The 20,362-nt window shown below is 40.2% G+C and overlaps 1 protein-coding gene across 2 annotated transcripts in view; it reads left to right on the top strand.

The window, feature by feature from the left end:
- Nucleotides 1–20,362, top strand: part of grid2 (glutamate receptor, ionotropic, delta 2) — a 978,162-nt gene that overhangs the window by 665,615 nt on the left and 292,185 nt on the right. For both annotated transcript variants that reach the window (XM_072583858.1, XM_072583857.1), the window contains exon 4: nucleotides 10,778–10,983. In XM_072583858.1, coding sequence (XP_072439959.1) covers nucleotides 10,778–10,983 — 206 coding nt within the window. The remainder of the gene's footprint in view (nucleotides 1–10,777; nucleotides 10,984–20,362) is intronic.

The following is a 20,362-nucleotide window of genomic DNA, read 5'->3' as shown; positions in this document are numbered from 1 at the left end:
CTTGCCCCGCTAACCATGGTTAGCTTATCCCTTCCTGGAATCCTTGTTCTTCATGAGAATATGTCTTAATTATGAGTCATGAGCTATTTTCTTAAATATCTTGTCATTTTCCCTCATATATCTTTGCTGCTGAATTCCTTTCCCAGGCCATTGCAGCCAACTCTGCTCTGACTCCATTGTAATTGTACAAATTAAAAATACAAAAAAAGAATCACTACTATGAATCTAATACATAAAAGACAAAAGAAAAACACTGGAGACTTACACACAAATTGAAGACCTTACATTTACTTTAAAGACAAGTAATATTCACCACTCTTACTCACCAATCAGCTTCTTTTCCTGCACTCACTTTCTCCTGTGGTTTGTGAGATCATTCCAGCACTGGTCTCACTGCAGCTGACTTCTTGATCCATTCCTGTTATCCTCTCCCTCTCACCTCTCACTTTGGAGAGTTTACTTCCCGCAATAACCCTTAAAGTTAAAGCACCTCTGTCCTCTATGCACCGAATTTCTGCTTTGAACCAAATTTCCAACAGTTATCATTGGTAACTCACTTCATCTCACTCTGAGGCAGTCTCATATTGACCATGCTCCTAACTAATGGATAAATCTTTCAGAGAGCTAGCACAGACCTGGTGGGCCAAATGACCATCTCCTCAGAAATTGGATTTTAACTTGGAAAAGTAGGAAGCCCACTGTCCATTGAACCTGCCCAATCATCCAAGGAGACAAAAGTCTGGTGGGTTTTAATAAGGTGATTTGCTCTATCAGGCTGGAGTTCAAGTGGCAAAGTTGTAAATTGTTCCTGGTGATCAGAAACCTCTGAACTGAATGCAAATAGTTCTGTCAGACTGCAAGCTTTGTTTCAGCATGAGTGATAGGCCTTTGGAATAAGTATCACAAGTCTATTCTCACTGCAAAGGTAGCAAATGCCAAATAACAGTTTACATCTAGGTGCTCAGTCACAAACAGTCAATAAGTCAATAACTAAAGGACAAGTTGGAAGTAGCTATTACTACAGAGCATTCACACTACATTAGTCTGTAAGTCTGTCAGCTTCTGTGTCACTGGAGTATTGATGAATTTTAGCACTATGCACTTTAATGTTAAACTTCTCCTGTTCACATCTACCATTTTTCCCTTCTTCGATCCTATCTATTTCTGTTCTACAGTGATGTCTGTTCAACTCCACATCTGCACTCTTAGTGTTTTGGTTTCCCCTTCCTGTCCCTTGGATGTACATGCAAGGTAACAACTTAGTTCAGCTACTATGACTCTTGCTTTTGGTTGAGAATTCAAACCCCACTCAATGGCATGAACATCTGATCTAGGCTAGCGCTCTTGTACAATAGTGATAGAGATGATACTTTTGAGATGTGTTATTAGGGAAGGACCCTGTTCAGGAAAGTGGTGTAAAAGACACATGTCTCTGTTCCAAAAAAGCAAAGAGATCCCAAAGTACTTTGACCAATGTTTATCCTTCAATCAGCACCACCAAAAACAAATTGATCAGTATTTCCCTTTCACAGTTGCTATGTGCAAATTTGAATACCATACTGTTATCAAACAATGGGTCTATACTTCAGTTAAAAATCGCACAACTCCAAGTTATAGTCCAACAGGTTTATTTGGAAGCACTAGCTTTCAGAGCACTGCTTCTTCATCAGGTGACAGTGGAGAATAAGATTGTGGAGAATAAATCATCATCTTATACTCCACAACCACCTGTTGAAGGAGCAGCGCTCCGAAAGCTAGTGCTTCCAAATAAACCTGTTGGACTATAACTTGGTGTTGTGTGATTTTTAACTTTGTTTACCTCAGTCCAATACCAGCATCTTCAAATCATCTATACTTCAGAAATAACTTGTTGGTTGTGACAGTTGAGATATGAAGTCAGATGTATTGCTGTCTGATTACGTCTTGTGAGTAGACCTAATATAATCATCTTGTATAATTTATATAATCCATAAAATCCATTTTAAAAATCATGCTTTTTCCATGCACATCTATGCTACATATTGTAAACCCAATTCATTTGCGAGGATGTTCCTACAATCATTGTCTGATCACATTCAGTAGATCAACTTAAAAGCAGAATGTTTTGGTTTAGAAACTGAAGAATCAGGGAATTTGCAAATTAGTTATGAGAAAGATGGTTAGGAAACAACTCAGGAGAAATTATAAATGATTTACCAAGGGCAGCCAACTGTAAAAGGCCAGGAGAAAGTAATTGATAAAAGGTAAACAAATTGAATCACTCGATATAAGTTTAAAAAATATTTTCTGCTGCCATTGATTGTTGGGGATACGATCAGAAGGCATAAAAGTCCTTAGGCAGTTCAAAGGGTCACAGTCTAAAATTAAAGGGTAAGCCATTCAGGACTGAGGTGAGGACGAATTCCTTCACTCAGAGTTGTGAACGTGTGGAATTCTCTCCTACAGGAAGCTGTTGGGGCAAGTTCATTACAAAGGATCCTCAGTTATCCAAAGGACATGGGCAGGGAGCATTTCGTTCAGTTAATCAAAGTCCGGGTAATTGAATGCCAGTTAACATAGTTTAGCCAAGCATTAGGACCTTGCAATCTTGCTGGATAATCAAGATTCCTCTGTAGTTATATTCAAGAGGAAGCTGGATGTGGCGCTTGCAGCTAAAGTGTTCAAGGGGTATGGGAAAAGGGCAGGAATGGGATACTGAGATTTCATGATCATATTGAATGGTGGGACAGGCTCGAAGGGCTAAATGGCCTACCCTGCACCTTTTTTTTAATGTTTCTATACCACCCATCCCGAAAAGACACTGCCCACTATTCACTAACTTCTCAAACAAATTCCAAGTGTTCATATTCATTTCTGGCACCCACAATGTTCATGGACCATGGAACACCTTGACTCAATACTTTCTGCTCCCAAGATCAATTTCATTATTTCCAGACCAACTCCTTCCCCGATTCCAGAAACTGGGGATTCTCTCCATGTGAAGATCCATTCCTAGACCAATCCACATTTGGCTGAAATTCCTCTGTGCCTAACTCTCAAACTTTAACCCCCCCACAGTGTTACAGGACCATGGGACCTCTATTTTTGCTTACATTACGAAAAGATCTTCCTTATTCAAAGAGTGGTTGGGATATGAAACTCTCTACCACATGCTATAAATGAATAAGTTTCTGGAGACTCTAGACTTCTGTGTGGGGGAGAAAGGAATATGTGCTGCCAGGATTATGTAAAATGGGGTGAGAGGAAGTTTATATGGAATAGACTAGTTGGGCTGAATTAGCAGTTTCTGTGTTTTAAATTCTATGTAGTTCTATATAACTTTGAACTGAACCCTGTGAAAACCATTGACAACTCAAGCTTACATCAATTTGAATGCTCCTGATTCTGTCCAAGATGTAGATACTCACTACACTCAGGTCCAACATAATGATTCATTCAATCTTCAATTGTGCTTTGTTTAATGAAATGATTATTTTTACAGAATGGATTTCCATGTAGAAGGCTATTCATCTCCTCATTGCTTATCCTTGCAGGAAAAATGATAATAATTTTTCCATTATTCCTTTCTTTTTAATTGATTCCACAGTTCCCCTTCGAAAGTCTACTTCTCTGTGTTGACTGCACTTCAGATGACATGTGCCCTGAGTTTGCCTTACTACAGGTTAAACCTCCATCTCTTGTCCAATTGTGAGAATTCGCTAGTCGCAGTATTGGCACCTCCCAAACTGTTCCTTTTCACAATGGGAATATCCCAGGTTTCTCTGTCACCTCACTTCATCACTGAACCCTTTTTCAGTCAGTGCTCAGTTTGGGATGGAGTGCTCATTCTAACATTTTGCCAAAGTGTAAGACAGATTACACAAAGACCATGTTGGCAACCAAACCAATATTGGATGTTCCAGAAAATTACTCTACAGATTGCAAATAGAAAAATCACCTGAGAACATTATTCAGTTAATAGTGACCCAGTATGGAAAGCTTTATGACAGGAAGATGGCACTCTATTATCACCTCCAACTGTCGCATACTATAGATGTTCAAACAGCTTGAACTGTTGAATTACCTCTTAGCAAAAATTCATAGACAATCCCAACAGCAATAGACCTGAGCATTGCTCCACTAACACAACCTGGGAACTCCAGTAAGCTTTCCATTTTGGTCAGCACCGCTGGCCCGACCTGTAGTAGGATGTGTGGATCCTGTGTTGGACTATTCAGTCACTTCCAGATCCATAACACGATAGTGGAAGAAAGTCACCCTTGATCGTGAGTAACTGTCTGCACTGAAGAAGAAGAAGTAATCATCCAGAGGTGATTCATTGAGTAGCTAACACAATTGTCCAAGAAGGCCCCATAACGTTGTCAGCTGCATAATGATATGTAACTACTTTAAAAAAGTATCTAAGTTACACATTCAGAGCTATCACAAAATCTAGAATTGTTTTATGATCTACAGCAATTATCTAAAGTGAGTTCATTATTAAGTGTCTGGCACAAATTTCTAGAATTCAATGCCCAACTGAACTTGTAGCTGTGTAATTATTGAGGATCCAGTTTATTTGTATTGACCTAGTTTTTGTGTGTAGACTGAGAAGATTTTGCATGTCAAGGGACGTGTAAGACACTCAAAGCCCATGCTTAAGCCTGTTTTCCTTAATTTATTATTGTTGGACCTTGTTGTTGGCCTGTAACCAGGGGGTATAGCTGAATAGGCACCAGTTTGCATGGGGCATGCATGAGCAAGAGTCTGTTTCCTGCTCTTGACACCTACCCTCAGTCTGTTGGAAGAATTTGCAGGCTAATAATCAGCCTTTTTTTCAGCCAAGTCCTGAAAGCGCTTTCCTTGGCTATCAAGTCCTGGAGTGGGACTGAAACCCAAAGCTTCTGGCTCAAAGGCAGGGACACTACCCACTGTGCTGTAAAAGCTCTTATTCTCATGTATATAACAGTGAATGTAATCCAGCAATGCATTCTGAATCTACAGGGAAAGATGAAGAGGTTTGATACTCTCTGTGAAATTGATTTCATTAAATGCAACCATTAAATATAAAATGAAGCCAGGCAGGGGAAGCTAAGGCAACATTAATAAAACTCTGTTTTGTGTTCTGTATTTCTCTATTCTCTCACTGATCATATTAAGGTTTAGAAATAATGGGACTGGCTGATGAAAAATGAAGTAATATTCAATTCAGAAACCTCTAAAGATCCAGGTAGCAATGCTGTATTATGTGAAGCCGTGACTATAAAGACAAGCAGTGACTTATGATGAGATTGTGCTTTATAAAAAGATTTTCAGAAAGAGCTAATCCATCTTGAATGAAAATATTTGGTTTTCGTTCGTAATTGATGTGGAGAAACTAGATAAAAGCACTGAAATGGACAGGTTTGGAGTATATTATTAGGCTAATTATAGTATTGTGTGCAGACTAAAAGCACATTATTATACAAAGCCACACAAACATGAGGAGGGACAAACAGGGAAAGACATATTAGTCTGCCCAGCTGCTTCACACATATGTCATGTAGATCACAATTATTCATAATGGAAATGTGAAAATGTGAGTATCATTAGCAAGCTAAGTTTTTATTACCCATCCCTAATTAGTCTTGAGAAGAAGCTAGTGATCCGTTGCGATGCACTGCAGAAATTCACCGGGGGCTCTTACACAACACCTTCCAAATCCATGACCATTACCATCTCGGCAGTAGATACATAGAATACAACCGGCTGCAAGTTCCCCTCCAAGCCATTCACCATCCTGACTTGGAAATATCTCACTGTTGCTTTGGGCTAAAATCCTGAAACTCCGTCCCTGCCTGTGTTGCGGGCGTATCTGTGCCAAATGGACTGCAACGGTTCAAGACACATCTCATCACCAGCTTCTCAAGGACAATTAGGAATGGGCAATAAATGCTGTTCCAGCCAGTGATGCAAACATGCAGTGAATCAATTTTAAAAGCTAGGCTCAACCTGATAAGAAAGTTTATTCTAGTGCATTTGACTGCTGTACTGAAGCAAATCTTTGGATTCCTTCATTCACCAGGGGACCCAGCTCTCCTGGAGTCTCAATGCCTTTCATTGCTTACATCAAAGTCATGCTCTTGCAAAACATTATTGATGTAGCATGGATCACTAAGGCTCACCGGTGACAATGACAAGGAGTGATGAGAACACTGGCACCAGTGCAAGAACCCTCCAAATGGTGACTTTAATTGCGCCATTTCAGAAATGTTTACTCCACACAAACTGCCTGAAGGCACCACTGTTGAACTTGTATCAACATCGACAGCCTTTGCGATGTCTGCTGCTGTGCTGGTATTCACAGGGTGCCTTGTTACAAGAAGCTCTAGCTGTGCATTTTCATTTTCTGCTCCTGAAATCCTGAGAAATCAGAAAGGAACCAAATGTCAAACACGCCGAGTACTGCTTGCGTTGGTATGTACTTATCGAGTCCGACGGAAGTCCAGAATGTGATTGTCACTCAGTCGGCGCACAATACATAACATGAATATTTTGTGACTGATCATGGGCATAGATGCTACCTGATTCACAATACAAACAAGATAATTATAGCATGTAGCAGAGAACCTACAGAATAGAAATGACCCAGTTAACCCACCAGGTTTATGCTAACCTTCATTCTCCACATGAGTTATCCCCCTTCTTTTCCTCATCAAAATCTATCAGTACATCCTTCGGTTCGTTTTTCACCTCATGTGCGTATTCCTTCTTCTTGAGTTCCGTACCCAAAGACAGTTCTTTGGTGATTATTCACTGAACTGCAGCAAAATGCTGTTATTTATTTTCACTACAGGTAAGGTAAGGAGAAGATTCGGGGCCTATATCAGCTGGAGAGGGAAGTGAACCTTGTGCTGCTGTTGATGTTCACTTGATCTACCTACCAGCACACAACCTCCAGATGATCAATCTACTGTCTTCTTCATTATTGTCTCAATGGCAGAGCAATGTGGCTGGCACAAAATGGCTCTGGGATAGCCTTTGGTTTCTTTATAAAACATGACCAAAAAGGCAGTGTCCTCTTTTCTCATCCTACTGCATGTTTCCTTAAGCATTTCAACTCAAGATCTCAGTATAATTCAATGTCTGCTCAGCTTATTTTCCTCAGGTTATTAAATTTAAATTTCTGGGTTCTGACATTGTAATAGATTTGTTGAAGGAACATGCTGTTAGTTTTGATGTTTTCTTTGAGATAATTTTGCATGTTTGTGCCATTGCCTACTCTATAGTCACATCAATACCAATTACTGTGGTTCTGTTGATACAGTTACTTGCCCCCAACTGCTCCATGTCAAGATGCTTCAGGTACCAAGCAGATTAACTTTAAGCCATCCTGTTTGCTCTGTAATGCACAACAGGGTAATTGGCAAAGCGAAATCACAGTAAAATTACATCTGCAGCTGCATGTAACTCTTCAAATATACCTAAAACTACCTCGACTGGAAGTTAATTCAGTGATGAAAACTACAAAGTGATCAGCATTTACAGAAAATCATTGCACTCTAAGTTCTGCGGTACCCTCCTGATGGCTTCCTCCATTGGTTCCAGAACCTCCACCTCCTCTCTCTCGCAAAACCTGTTTCTTTTCATTTTTGTCATTATTTTAATTGCTAGGCAACTGGTGTTTTGATCACGCACTCAATGTAGGAGTGAACTGAATGTCGCCATTTTCCCAAAGACTATTGTCCTTTCAGGGAGAGACAACTGGTGGTGAGTTTAACTTAAGGTTCACCACCCTCTAGGTGATGGGTGAGGCTGAGAAGAAAGGGTGACCTCAGCTGGTACTGGAATTGAACCCAACCGGTCAAGTGAGCTAAATAGTCCTCCTAGTACAGAAAGGTAACTTGTGAAGAGGGGAAGGAAAAAGATGGAAAAGACTTGATAAGGGAATCAATTATCCAAGCCATATAAAGATTGACTTGATTGAAAATGTGCACTTTGAGAAATGGGAAGCAAGATGGGCTTCTGGTTGGAAATTCAGAAAGTCTAAGGCAGACAACACCTCTGTCATTGGGAAAGCGGTAGGACAAACTCAGAGGTCTGAAAGAGTGTGGAGACAACAAAGGCTTTAAAGAGATAGGGTGCAATGAAAGAGAGAGAGGTCTACAACTCAAAAATGGCATATTGCCAATTCAGTCTGCACTGTTCAAAAAACAAGGAGACAAGGTGGGATGGTGATGTTCCACAAACAGAAAAGAAGTAAATAACCATAGAATCATTCAGGGATAATAGTCGAAGGGTAAATATTGACCAGAACTTTGGAGAATCTATTTTGTTCTTCCTTGAATAGTCTCATGGGATATTTTACTTCCAACTAAGATGTTAGACATGGACTAGGCTCACTACATAGATTCGTGTTTGGCTGTGGACAGGACCATATAGGAATAAGGACAGAAACCTTGGCTAGAAATGCTTTGCAGAAAGTGAGGACTGCAGATGCTGGGGATCAGAGTCGCGAATGTAGCACTGGAGAAGCACAGCAGGTCAGACAGCATCCGAGGAGCAGGAGAATCAATGTTCCGGGCATAAGCCCTTCATCAGGAATTGCTTTGACTATGTTTTAAAAGGACTGGAAGTGAGCACCTTCAATATCGATCCCAAGTGGTGGACAAAAGAGCAAAATAGAATTGATAAACTTTATCAAGTGTTAAGGAGCAATTGAGGAGAACAAGGAGGAATAATATGCCATGGTGACAAAGGACCCTGTCTTTCCTAGCTTTAGTAGCCTTTTGAATACCAGGAAATTGAATTTAAAGGATTTGAACAGTTTTGGGACATTTGGATACAGAGCTAAGTGGTGACAATGCATTCAAAGGCCTTGAGAGGCAAAGGAGGTTAAAGTTGGGACAGCAATTAGAAAGAACAAAAATATCTCGGGTGTTTTTTTCTCCAGGGGGAAGATCACAATCTTATATTTGAAAGGTCATGGGATAATGGTATTGCACCAATAGCATTGTTGTCACTGATCATTATTAGAATTTGGGGAGGCAATGCTCTAACGGTGTTATCACTTGGTCAATAATCTCGAGAGTCGAGAGTGTGGTGCTGGAAAAGCACAGCCAGTCAGGCGGCATCCAAGGAGCAGGTGAATCGATGTTTCAGGCATAAGCCCTGCATCGTGATGACCATGAAACCAGTGCCGATTGTCAGGAACCCACCTGGCACACTAATGTTGTTTAAGGAGGAAATCTGTCATCCTCACCTATTCTGGCCTATATGTGGCTGCAGACCCACAGAAATATGGCTGACTCTCATTCAGGCGTGGGCAATAAATACTGGCCTGGCCACCCATGTCCTGTGAAAAAATTTAAAGCAAAAGGCTTGTATCTAGAGGATACACTAGAACATAGAACATTACAGTGCAGTACAGGCCCTTTGGCCCTCGATGTTGCACCGACCTGCGAAACCAATCTGAAGCCCATCGAACCAACCTTATTCCATTTTCGTCCATATGTTTTTCCAATGACCATTTAAATGCCCTTAAATTTGGCACGTCTACTACTGTTGCAGGCAGTGTGTTCCATACCCCTACTACTCTCTCAGTAAAGAAACTACCTCTGACATCTGTCCTATATCTATCACCCCTCAATTTAAAGCTATGCCCCCTCGTGCTAGCCTTCACCATCCGAGGAAAAAGGCTCTCACTATCCAATCTAATTAATCCTCTGATTATCTTATATGTCTCATTTAAGTCACCTCTCAACCTTCTTCTCTCTAACAAAAACAGCCTCGAGTCCCTCAGCCTTTCCTCATAAGGCCTTCCCTCCATACCAGGCAGCATCCTAGTAAATCTCCTCTGAATGCTTTCCAAAGCTTCCACATCCTTCCTATAATGTGGTGACCAGAACTATATGCACTACTCCAAGTGCGGCCACACCAGAGTTTTGTACAGCTATAGCATGACCTCATGGTGCCGAAACTCAATCCCTCTACTAATAAAAGCTAACACACCGTATGCCTTCTGAGAGGGGATCTGATTGAAACGTATAGGATTATGAAAGGACTGGACACTCTGGCAGGAGGGAACATATTTCCGTTGATGGGGGAGTGCCAAACCAGAGGACACAACTTAAAAATACGGGGTAGACCATTTAGGACAGAGATGAGGAGAAACTACTTCACCCAGAGAGTGGCGGCTGTGTGGAATGCTCTGCCCCAGAGGGCAGTGGAGGCCCAGTCTCTGGATTCATTTAAGAAAGAATTGGATAGAGCTCTTAAAGATAGTGGAGTCAAGGGGTATGGAGATAAGGCTGGAACAGGATACTGATTAGGAATGATCAGCCATGATCATATTGAATGGCGGTGCAGGCTCGAAGGGCAGAATGGCCTACTCCTGCATCTATTGTCTATTGTCTATTGTCTATTCTTAACAACCCTATCAACCTGGGTGGCAACTTTCAGGGATCTATGTACATGGACACCGAGATCTCTCTGCTCATCTACATTACCAAGAATCTTGCACAACTAATATATTTTTAAACAGTAATTTTTAATATTAACATAATATTCATTGCAGATCATATACAGAAAAACAAAATCAATCATTTATCAGAATTTCTTCAACTTTTCAATTATCTCATTGCATTTTAGGGCATCTCTAACCGTCATGAGTGGTCTGTGTAAATATGGACTTGAGCAAGATTTTAAGCTTGCTAACTATAGTTCAGAAGTGTTGAAACTTTACTAAGTCTCCATTTGGGATTGAAGTGATAGCTTAAAGTGATAACCAACAGAGTGATTGTTATCCTCTAATTGTCAGATATCCGTGGGATTCAGGATTTTTTGGACAAAGCTTCTCAGCAAGGAATGGATGTAGCTCTTCAGAAGGTGGAGAACAACATCAACAGGATGATCAGTACGATGTTTGCCACAATGCGTTTGGAAGAGATGAACCGGTACCGTGACACACTTCGTCGGGCTATTCTCTTCCTCAGCCCCCACACAGCGAAGGCCTTCGTTTCTCAGGTAGGAGATCCAGCAACACCCTGTAAGGATAGCACAGTCTGCAGAGCTCAAACCAGTTGGTGTCAAGTTGATTGGTTACATCAAATCAATTTGTGTCTTGTGACTGAAAATCTGTATCAGGGTCAGAATTCCTGTTCTGTGTTAAGTTGGCTGTTCACTGTATCTGTTTTTTTCCCCCTTCTTAACCCATTCATCCAGCAGCTCCTTCCCCCAATGCTGGTCCCCAAGCTGCATGGTGGCATAACCATTCTGAGGTCCCACTTTGGAGGTTCACACACCAAAATACAAATTAGAGGGATTATTTCCAACCCCGATACCCTCCCAACAATAGGAAAAGATGTGCTGCTAACTGCAACAAGCATGTCAATACTAGTTGATACATCACCAGTATAAGATGGGTTGATGAGGGAAGTCAGGATGTCATGGTGGCGATATTGTCCATAATCTTTTAGTCCCCTTTTCAGAAAGAGGATTGGGGATTTGCAAACACCACAACCCCATTCAATGAAGGGTGTAAGGATTAACCTTCTATCTACAAGCCAACCAGTTAGCAGTGGGAAAATTTTTAAGAAACAATAATCTGAAACAAAATTACCAGTCACTTGGACAACTGTGGGTTAATTAAGGAAGTCCGGCATAGATTTGTGAAAGGCAAATTGTGTTTAACTAATCTGATTTGATTTAGTTTTTTGATAAGGTATTGGAAAAGTTTGAATAGGGTAACACAGTCAATGTGGTATATTAGTTGTAAGATTGAGCAAGTGCCATGTAACAGTTTTGCCAGCAAATATGAAGCCCATGGAATAAAAGGAACAGCAGCTATGTGACTACAAGGTAGGCTGAGTGACTGAAAACAGATGAGCAGTTGTCATTTGAATGAAGAAACATATATAGTGGAACTCCCCAGAACTCTGGAATCATTGTGTTTATTGTCCCACATTAATTATCTAGATTAGGATAAATAGGGCATCCTTCTGAAAATCTGCAGATGGCATATAACTTAAAAGCATGTTCTTTGTAAGAAGGTGTCGATAGGCTGTTGGACTAGGCACATGGCTGATGAAATATAATAAAGAGAATTGTAAATTAAGAAGTTTTGGCTTAGATATCAAGGACAGGAAATACAGAATAAAACATGTGCATGATTCTATGACTTTATTTTCTTGGCAGATTACACAATTCAGAGATTTTCCTTTGTACGTTTGGAATATCTGACTCCAAAAACTGCTTTCTCTGTGAGTTTTTGCACGTGAACCCAGCAGTAACAATAGATTCCCTCCATCTGAGTCAAAGTAAGAAAGCCATGGAAAATTGGTTCTCTCACGTTGTTAGTGCTGCTCATTCCAGTCATACCCCAAGAGGCAGTGTGGTGGTGGAAACTACAGGAATTATATGAAGACTGTTTAATGTTATTTGTTGTGAATTGATTTCTAGTTTTTTTTGAGTTCATAACAAATAGGTTTCCTTTGTGTCTTAAGTTAATAATTACATTACAAACATTTCTATAACCATGGAGATTTGCTTTAAAACAGTTTTTGAAGCCTGGTTTTAGATTATATGGGTTTAGTGCCATACTAATGGATATTTTATTTATTTGGATTGTTTATTACCTGGCAAGATCAACAATAATTTATTAGAAAGTTTGTTAGGTTGAAGGGCACCATCCATAGCTGAGAGGGAGAGACTTTTATTTTCAGTTTTGACTTTGAGTGAAGCGTTGATGTTAAATTCTTGGATGAGCATGGCTGGGTAGAAGAGCGGTCCTGAAAAAAAAATGGGACATCTAGTGAACTAGGTTACCTTAGAGTGAAGAGTTAGTATTAGTCCCAGACCAAAAATGTTGGGATAAAACACTGAAGAGGTTACTTAAAACTGACTATATTTAAGCAGGTATATGATAACTCCAAGCAGTAGTTTTATGTTGTTCCAGTCTAAAATATGAAGTCATAAATGTCTTAAACCTAGTGAGGTATTAGATGTAGGCATTCTGATGTGAGTATTGTACAAATGGTATGTTGGTATGATGTAAAGCCTTTCTTTTCCTTTTCAATTTGTACAAGTGTGTTTTGGGATTCATGGAATTATAATTTTACAGTGTGCTTTAAAAAGTTTGAATTTATATTATAAAGTTGGATTACTTTGCCATCTTTTTTGTAATATATACCTGTTTATTGTTAAAGCAAAATCTGGAGTATTATGTGCTTATGATTCAGTCGACAGAGCTTTGTTAAAACCAAAACAAATTAAAATATGATCTATCAAGCCAGATTCCTGTCTGGCATCAGACATGTAATAACATCAGGCTGGGGGCTATATTACTGATTATGAACAGCCAGTGATTACTGGGGTTCTGTCACATTGTCTACTGTAACTTCAAGAGGAGGGATGATTGTGAGTGCTAGTTCTTGTGACAACTTGCATTTATATAGCACTATTAATGTAATAAAGGTGTTTCACAGGAGGATAACGAATCCAAAATTGTGTGAAGATTTGCATTAATTCAGTAGTTTAGCAATGTCTTTCCAGAACACAATATCAATAATCTAAGTGAGCTGGACAATTGTTATTAGTTTTGGTGCAGGTGGGGAGGTGTCCACAGCAAGTGAGTAGGCAGCACAGATGGTTGGAAGGGTTAGTGATGGCCACGGTTGGGTGGGTACCAATGAGTGAAGGAACAATGAAAGTGATAGAACAAGGGTCTTGCTAGGAGGTTGGTGCATTAGCAAAGACAGAGTATATGTGAGGTATCACAGAAGAGATGATGGCATCTGCATTGGTGGAGTGGAGAAGGTCAATGATCTTCCTCCTGTATTGCTGTGGTTTCCCCCAGATGGCTGAGACTACACTGACCTGGGTGGCACTGTGGGCCAGGCTGGCATTGTATGGTGTCATGGACTCCACTGCCAGCCTTGGGGTAAGTGGATGTCCTATTTCTGCGGTACCCTGTCCAGCAGCACCTTCAGGTCTCTCCCTGCAAAGTGGGGTATCAATTTTTGCTTGTCCGCCATTGTCCGTAGCAAGTATCAAGGACCGCGTGGGGCCAACCATGCTGGTCTTGATACACAATAGCTTTTAGAGGGGGCATTGACACCAGCGATGCTGGAATATTGGGTGATATCCTGACACTGGCAGGTTGATCCAGCTACAGCGAGGAACTGGAAATCCATTGAGAAACCTCTCAGTGCAGTGGTAGAGAAGTTACTTGGGATAGTGCCTCAACAAGAACGTGCCCTCTCAGACACTTTGTGGAAGCTTTCAATGAGCAGGAGAAATGAGCTCGAGGAGTCTCATGGGTGTTTAATGAAGTACATTTGCTAAGATACGGTGAGGAATCTAGCTACGCCTCACGAATAGAAACCCTCCATGGAACACAACACGATTAACACTGAGCCATTAAAAAAAAATACAATTCAGGCCAGAGCAAAACCTAAACACTGCATCAGGCTTTTCAACTGATGTATGAGGAGGAGGGAGAACAGCCCACTCACATTATTAATTTGAAAAAATTCTGAAATCTCATCTGCAGGAACAAATGAAAATTCACATTGGGTCTATTTATGCGAAGCGAAAGCCATTTTGCTCTTTGAATGAGACAACGTTGTCATGGCAATGTGCCGAGCAATACAGAGAGCTCAGAATAAAGGCTTGATCGTTGATATGATAAATCATTTCTCACTGATCAGTACAAGGCAGATGTATCACATACAAGAACAGAACATAACATCAGGGGAACAACAGCAGAACCATTTTGCAGCATCATTGCAGCTCCAGGAGCTAAAGCCACTCGATAATTTCCTCATTTGGCAATAACCAACCCTCACACAGGATTGTGGTCTTTACAAATCATGGCCTATTTTTCATGACTTTCTCGGAGACCTGAAGCTATGGTTTTCGAAGCTTGTCTCTTTTTTTCATTGTTGGTCTGACTTAAGCTTGATTTTGTTTTACATTAGACCATGCAGGCTAACATGGTAATTAAGCTTCAATTTTATTCCTTCTGGATGGTGATTCTGAGCATTGAAATGATTTGACCTTTAGCTCAACTGAAGCAAATTAAGTTTCAAACCAATTCTTTGTGCATCCTGCAAGAAAAAAAATAGGCTATTTTAATTTCACAGTTTAAATGATTGGTCACAGCTTTCTATTGGTTTGACACTTGCTCAACACTGTCACTTCTGGTCAGTTACAGAATGACGAGACAAAAGGGGACTGATAACTTCCAATTTTCCCTGTGGTTCATTTTCTTTAGCTTGAAATTGCTACTGAGAAGCAAGTTTGTTTTACAAAGGTTTCAGAAAGACTCTTTGGTAAAATATGAAGCCATGTTGGGTCTTTGTACTTCGGCTACCTTTTAAAAATGTTTTTGTATAGGAACTGGAATAGGTCATTGAGCCTACAGATAGATCGTGGTTGCTCTTTATCGTAAATCCATTTAGTTTCCTTGGTTCCTGAACACTCTGTGTTCAGATAGATCAGAATTAATGTGTATCTTAAATTTATCTGTCCTCTTTAGTTCCAGAACATACACCTCATTGAAGTAGAATCTATTAATACCAATTTTGAAATTTTCAATTGACGAAAGCTTTAATAACACCATTATTTTTGTATTAACTGAGAATCACAATCATTTGTTGTACACACCCTTACACGGATAGAAAACTTAAAACTGGAGCTATTCCTTCTTATTTTCACAAACTTTTGTCAGGAGCAACTGGGGAAGAGGAAGCAATTCTTCACTAAGAAAGCTATGAACCTGTGGAATTCTCTCCCACAGGAGGCTACTGGGGCCAGTTCATCAGATATATTCAAGAGGGAGCTGGACGTGGTCCTTGTGGCTAAAGGGATCAAGGGGTGTGGGTAGAGGGCGGGAGTGGGATACTGAGATTGCATGATCAGCCATGAACATATTGAATGGTGGTGCAGGCTCAATGAGCCGAATGGCCTACCTCTGTAGCTACTCTCATATCGTTCTATGAGAGTAAATGTTGTTATGACCTTTTGTGGCAGACAGTTAAAGAATGAGTATAAATAATAATTAACACTCCAACTTCAGCCCCTGGTCTCATTTCTTCGAAAAGGACACACCTGAACTTCTATTGCAACATGAACTATTTTGTTAAATATTCCCAATTCTTCATCGTCACTGATCTGCCAGTTAACATTGTTATTTATCCACAACACCTCTCAAAAAACATCTGAAAGGGTCTTTATGTTTAATTCATTCATGGGATGTGAACATTGGCTGGAGCAGCATTTATTGCCCATCCCTAATTGCCCCTAATCGGTGATCAAGGATGACTGTGTAGATGACATAACAATTGGAGGCAGATGGTCCTGTAAGAAAATTCATGAACACCTTCAACCCAGAATATCATTGGCAACATGCATCCATTAGTCACCTATCAGAATAGATACAGGGGAAGCAATAGATGTAATATATTTGGATTTTCAAAAAAGGTATTTGTTAAAGTATTGCACATTAGATTACTTAATAATATGGTGTTTGAGGTTGTATCTTAGCATGTATAAAGAACTGGCTAACTAATTGAAGGCAGAGAGATGGAATAAGGGGAACATTTTCAGTATGGCAATCTGTAACTAGTGGAGTACCACAGGAGTCAGTGCTGTGACCACAATTATTTACAGCATATATATCTGGATGAGCCAAGATTGCTGATTACACAAATATATGTGGGAAGGCAAGTGGTGACGATGACACAAAGAATCTGCAGAGGGATATAGAGAGGTTAGGCGAGTGGTCAAGAATTTAACAGACAGAAAACAATGAGGAGAAAATGTAGCATTAAGCAGTTTGCTAGGAACAAATCATGGAGGTGAGTATTATTTAAATGGAGAAAGACTGCAAAAAACTTCAGAACTGTGGGATTTGGGAGTCCTTGTCCATGAATAACAAAAAGAGAATCCAAGTTCAGTGGATAATAGGGAGAGCAAATGGAATGTTGGTCTTTATTTCAAAGAGACTAGTGTATAAAAATAGAGAAGTTTTGCTTACATTATATCAGCACTAATCAAACAGCAGCTGGTATATTGTGAACAATTTTGGGAGCCACAGCTAAGGAAGTATAATCAGCTATTGGAGACAGTCCAGAGAAGGTTCACTGGGGCTGGTACCAGATATGGAAGGACTGTCAGATGAGGAGAGGCTAAGCTAATTGTGCCTGTACTCATTGGAACATAGAAGAATGAGAGATGATTGAAGCACACGGATTCATAGGGGACTTACAGGGTCAATGCAGAAAGTTTGCTTCCACTTCTGGTAGAGTCTAGGACCAAAGGGCATAATCTCAGATTAAGAGATTGTACATTTAAGACAGAGATGAGGAGAAATTTCTTCTCTCAGAGAGTAATATGTCTGAAATTCTTTACCACAGAAAGTGGTCAAGCTTAGATCATTAAGTATATTCAAGACCAAGATAGACATGTTTTTAATCAATAAATGGGATCAAGGGTTATAAGGAAAGGGTTGGAAAGTGATCAATAATAATCTCATTGAAAGGCCTTACTTCTGTTCCTACACGTTATGATTTATGATCTATCCCATCCCGAGTTGAAAAGGATGCTTTTGTCAGTAATGCTTATCTGTTCATTAATGTACAATTAAAAATTTCCAAAAGATCCCTCAAATATTTTGAGGAAATTACACTAAGGCTTGTGCATTCACAAAGACTATGCAGGAAACCCTCACTCTGTTCCTAGAACAGAGATGTGAAGAACAGGTCGTTCTGTTATAATGCACATTTTGTCAATACGAGTTTGCTGTAACGCAATTGACAAATTGGGGACTCTGTTTCTAAAGTGCGAGCTTTTAAAACGTGTTGGCTGCAACACGATTAACTTTTTAAGCACTGTTTCTATACTGCGCTTTTTCTATAATGCGGGGTTGCACAATGTGGGCGGCACGGTGGCACAGTGGTTAGCACTGCTGCCTCACAGTGCCAGAGACCCGGGTTCAATTCCCGCCTCAGGCGACTGACTGTGTGGAGTTTGCACGTTCTCCCCGTGTCTGCGTGGGTTTCCTCCGGTGCTCCGGTTTCCTCCCACAGTCCAAAGATGTGCAGGTCAGGTGAATTGGCCATGCTAAATTTCCCGTAGTGTTAGGTAAGGGGTAAATGTAGGGGTATGGGTGGGTTGCGCTTCGGCGGGTGGGTGTGGACTTGTTGGGCCGAAGGGCCTGTTTCCACACTGTAATCTAATCTAATCTAAGAATGGAGCCATTGTGTTATAGAAGAACTGACTGTAGCGGTTTGTAAATAAACTGTAGCAGGAAGACCAGAAGAATTGGTATTAGCTGGCAAGTATCCAGAGAGTTTATGTGAAAAACCAGACAATAAAATCATCAATGCAGCTCATTTCTTGAGGTAATATGGTGGATAATACTGGGAACAGGTTGGTAATTAATCACATGTTATAAAATAGTAAGTCATATAATGTTAGATGATAAAGGATTTATTCCTGCCAATTGGAAGGCTTTGTGCATAAACAGAAGCGAAGATGGTTAATTCTGTTTGAAAAACTGCGTTCAGTTGTCTCTCAACGTTGTCGTGAAAAGTAAATTATAGTTAAGAAATATTTATAGATTCTCCAACATCCTCCAAGAGATCACAGGGGATGAAAAAGTACCCTGCAGCACTGGCCCTTTCAACAAAATGCCACATTCTGACCTTCATTTAGCATGCAGATAACCTTTAACTGGAAAGGTTCCAGTGTGGTTTGAGTACAAATGACTTATGACAGTTCTTCAACGCCATATTTAAAGATAGACAGTCAAGTGTCTTGCTGTCCTTCAATTTGTAGGTTCTTAAAATGTGGCTTGCCACAACAATAACAGCCCAGAGGCTTCAAAAGTTTTGCAATCGCTTTTCCTCTTCTTAGTTCCACGTTGTTATCTGAGAGCCAAAAGACTGCTGGAAATGTTCGGCATGCCTGCAGCGACAGAAGCAGAGCGAGCATTTCACCTGAACATTTAACTCCATATTTCTCACCATAGGTGATGCTGAGTCTTGCTTCGAATTTTCCATTCTCATTTCAGATTTGCAGGACTTGAGTTACCATATTCTAAACATATGAGCAGGCCAGAGACTTGACATGATATTACAGAAACAGTCCACGTACACTTCAAAAAAAAACCTGTAGTAGACAGTATACGTTTGATACCATATACACTGCCATTCTTCTATCATTTCTGAGTCAAAATCTCAGAACGCCTATTTAATGTAAAGGTGTTTTTGTCCCATATACTGGGAGAGGGCTGTATTCAGCTTTGTACGTCTAGCCTGTGAAGTAGAAAATTGACAACTTTGTTCTACGAAGGAGTAAAAACAGGCATTTACATAGACACATGGAGAAGAACTTACATTTCTATAACACTGATCATTATCTCAGGATGTGCCAAAACCCTTCACAGACAATTAAGGACTTTGAACCATTTAGATAGAGTTAGTGGTAGTTGTCTTTTCCCTAGGAAGAGGGATTTTAAGAGTAGGGAGCTCATTTTTAAGGTGAGAGGAGAGAAATTTTAAAAAGATATGAGGGCCAAACCTTTTGCACAGAGGGTGGTTCACATGTGGAATGAACTTCCTGAGGAATTCATGAGTTATCAGGTATGAGGATGTGGGTACGATTATAATGTTTAAGAGACATTTGGATAAGTACATGATTAGGAAACATTTGGCCGGATACGGGCCAGGAACAGGCAGGTGGGACTAGTTTAGTTTGGGATTATGTTTGGCATGGACTGGCTGGACCGAAGTGTCTGTTTCTGTGCTGTATGAAGTGCAGTCACCATCGTTGCATGAGAACAGCAGCAATCAGTTTTCATACAGCAAGTTCCCACAGGTAACGATCAGGTAATCACAAGATAATCAGCTTCTTTTGTGTTATTGGTATTGGCTCAGTGTTGGAAAGAACACAGGGGAGAACTTCCTTGTTGTTGTTCAATTAGTACCTTGGAATCATTGACATCCACCTGAGAGCACAGATGAGGAACTTAATTTAATGTTGCAATGAATGATGGTATATCTGACAATGCAGCACTCCATCAGAGAAAAGATCATTTCCCAATGAACCAAGAATTCAGGAGGAATATTCAGGATTTGAATTTCCTTGGCCCAAAGTTTTCCCAAGTGATAACTTACTGCGTTTATCCCTACCCTATTGTCCTTTACTAAGGGTCGGTTGACTCAGGTTGACAGATCACATGATGAATAAGTGTGAATCAGTTCATGACTTATTAACAACTCCAATGTCATTTCAGCTGATTGCTCAGGTGATTTTTGTGTCATCTTTCAACCATGATTAGTAAAATTATTCCTTGAACAGGCTATGTAAAGCCTTCTTTGACAAAAACCTTTCCAACCCC

This window comes from Chiloscyllium punctatum, chromosome 14 (genome assembly GCF_047496795.1).
Source record: "Chiloscyllium punctatum isolate Juve2018m chromosome 14, sChiPun1.3, whole genome shotgun sequence".
In the NCBI taxonomy this organism is placed as follows: domain Eukaryota; kingdom Metazoa; phylum Chordata; class Chondrichthyes; order Orectolobiformes; family Hemiscylliidae; genus Chiloscyllium; species Chiloscyllium punctatum.
The sequence above is the reverse complement of the archived record's forward strand: the minus strand, read 5'-3'. Positions and strand labels throughout refer to the sequence as shown.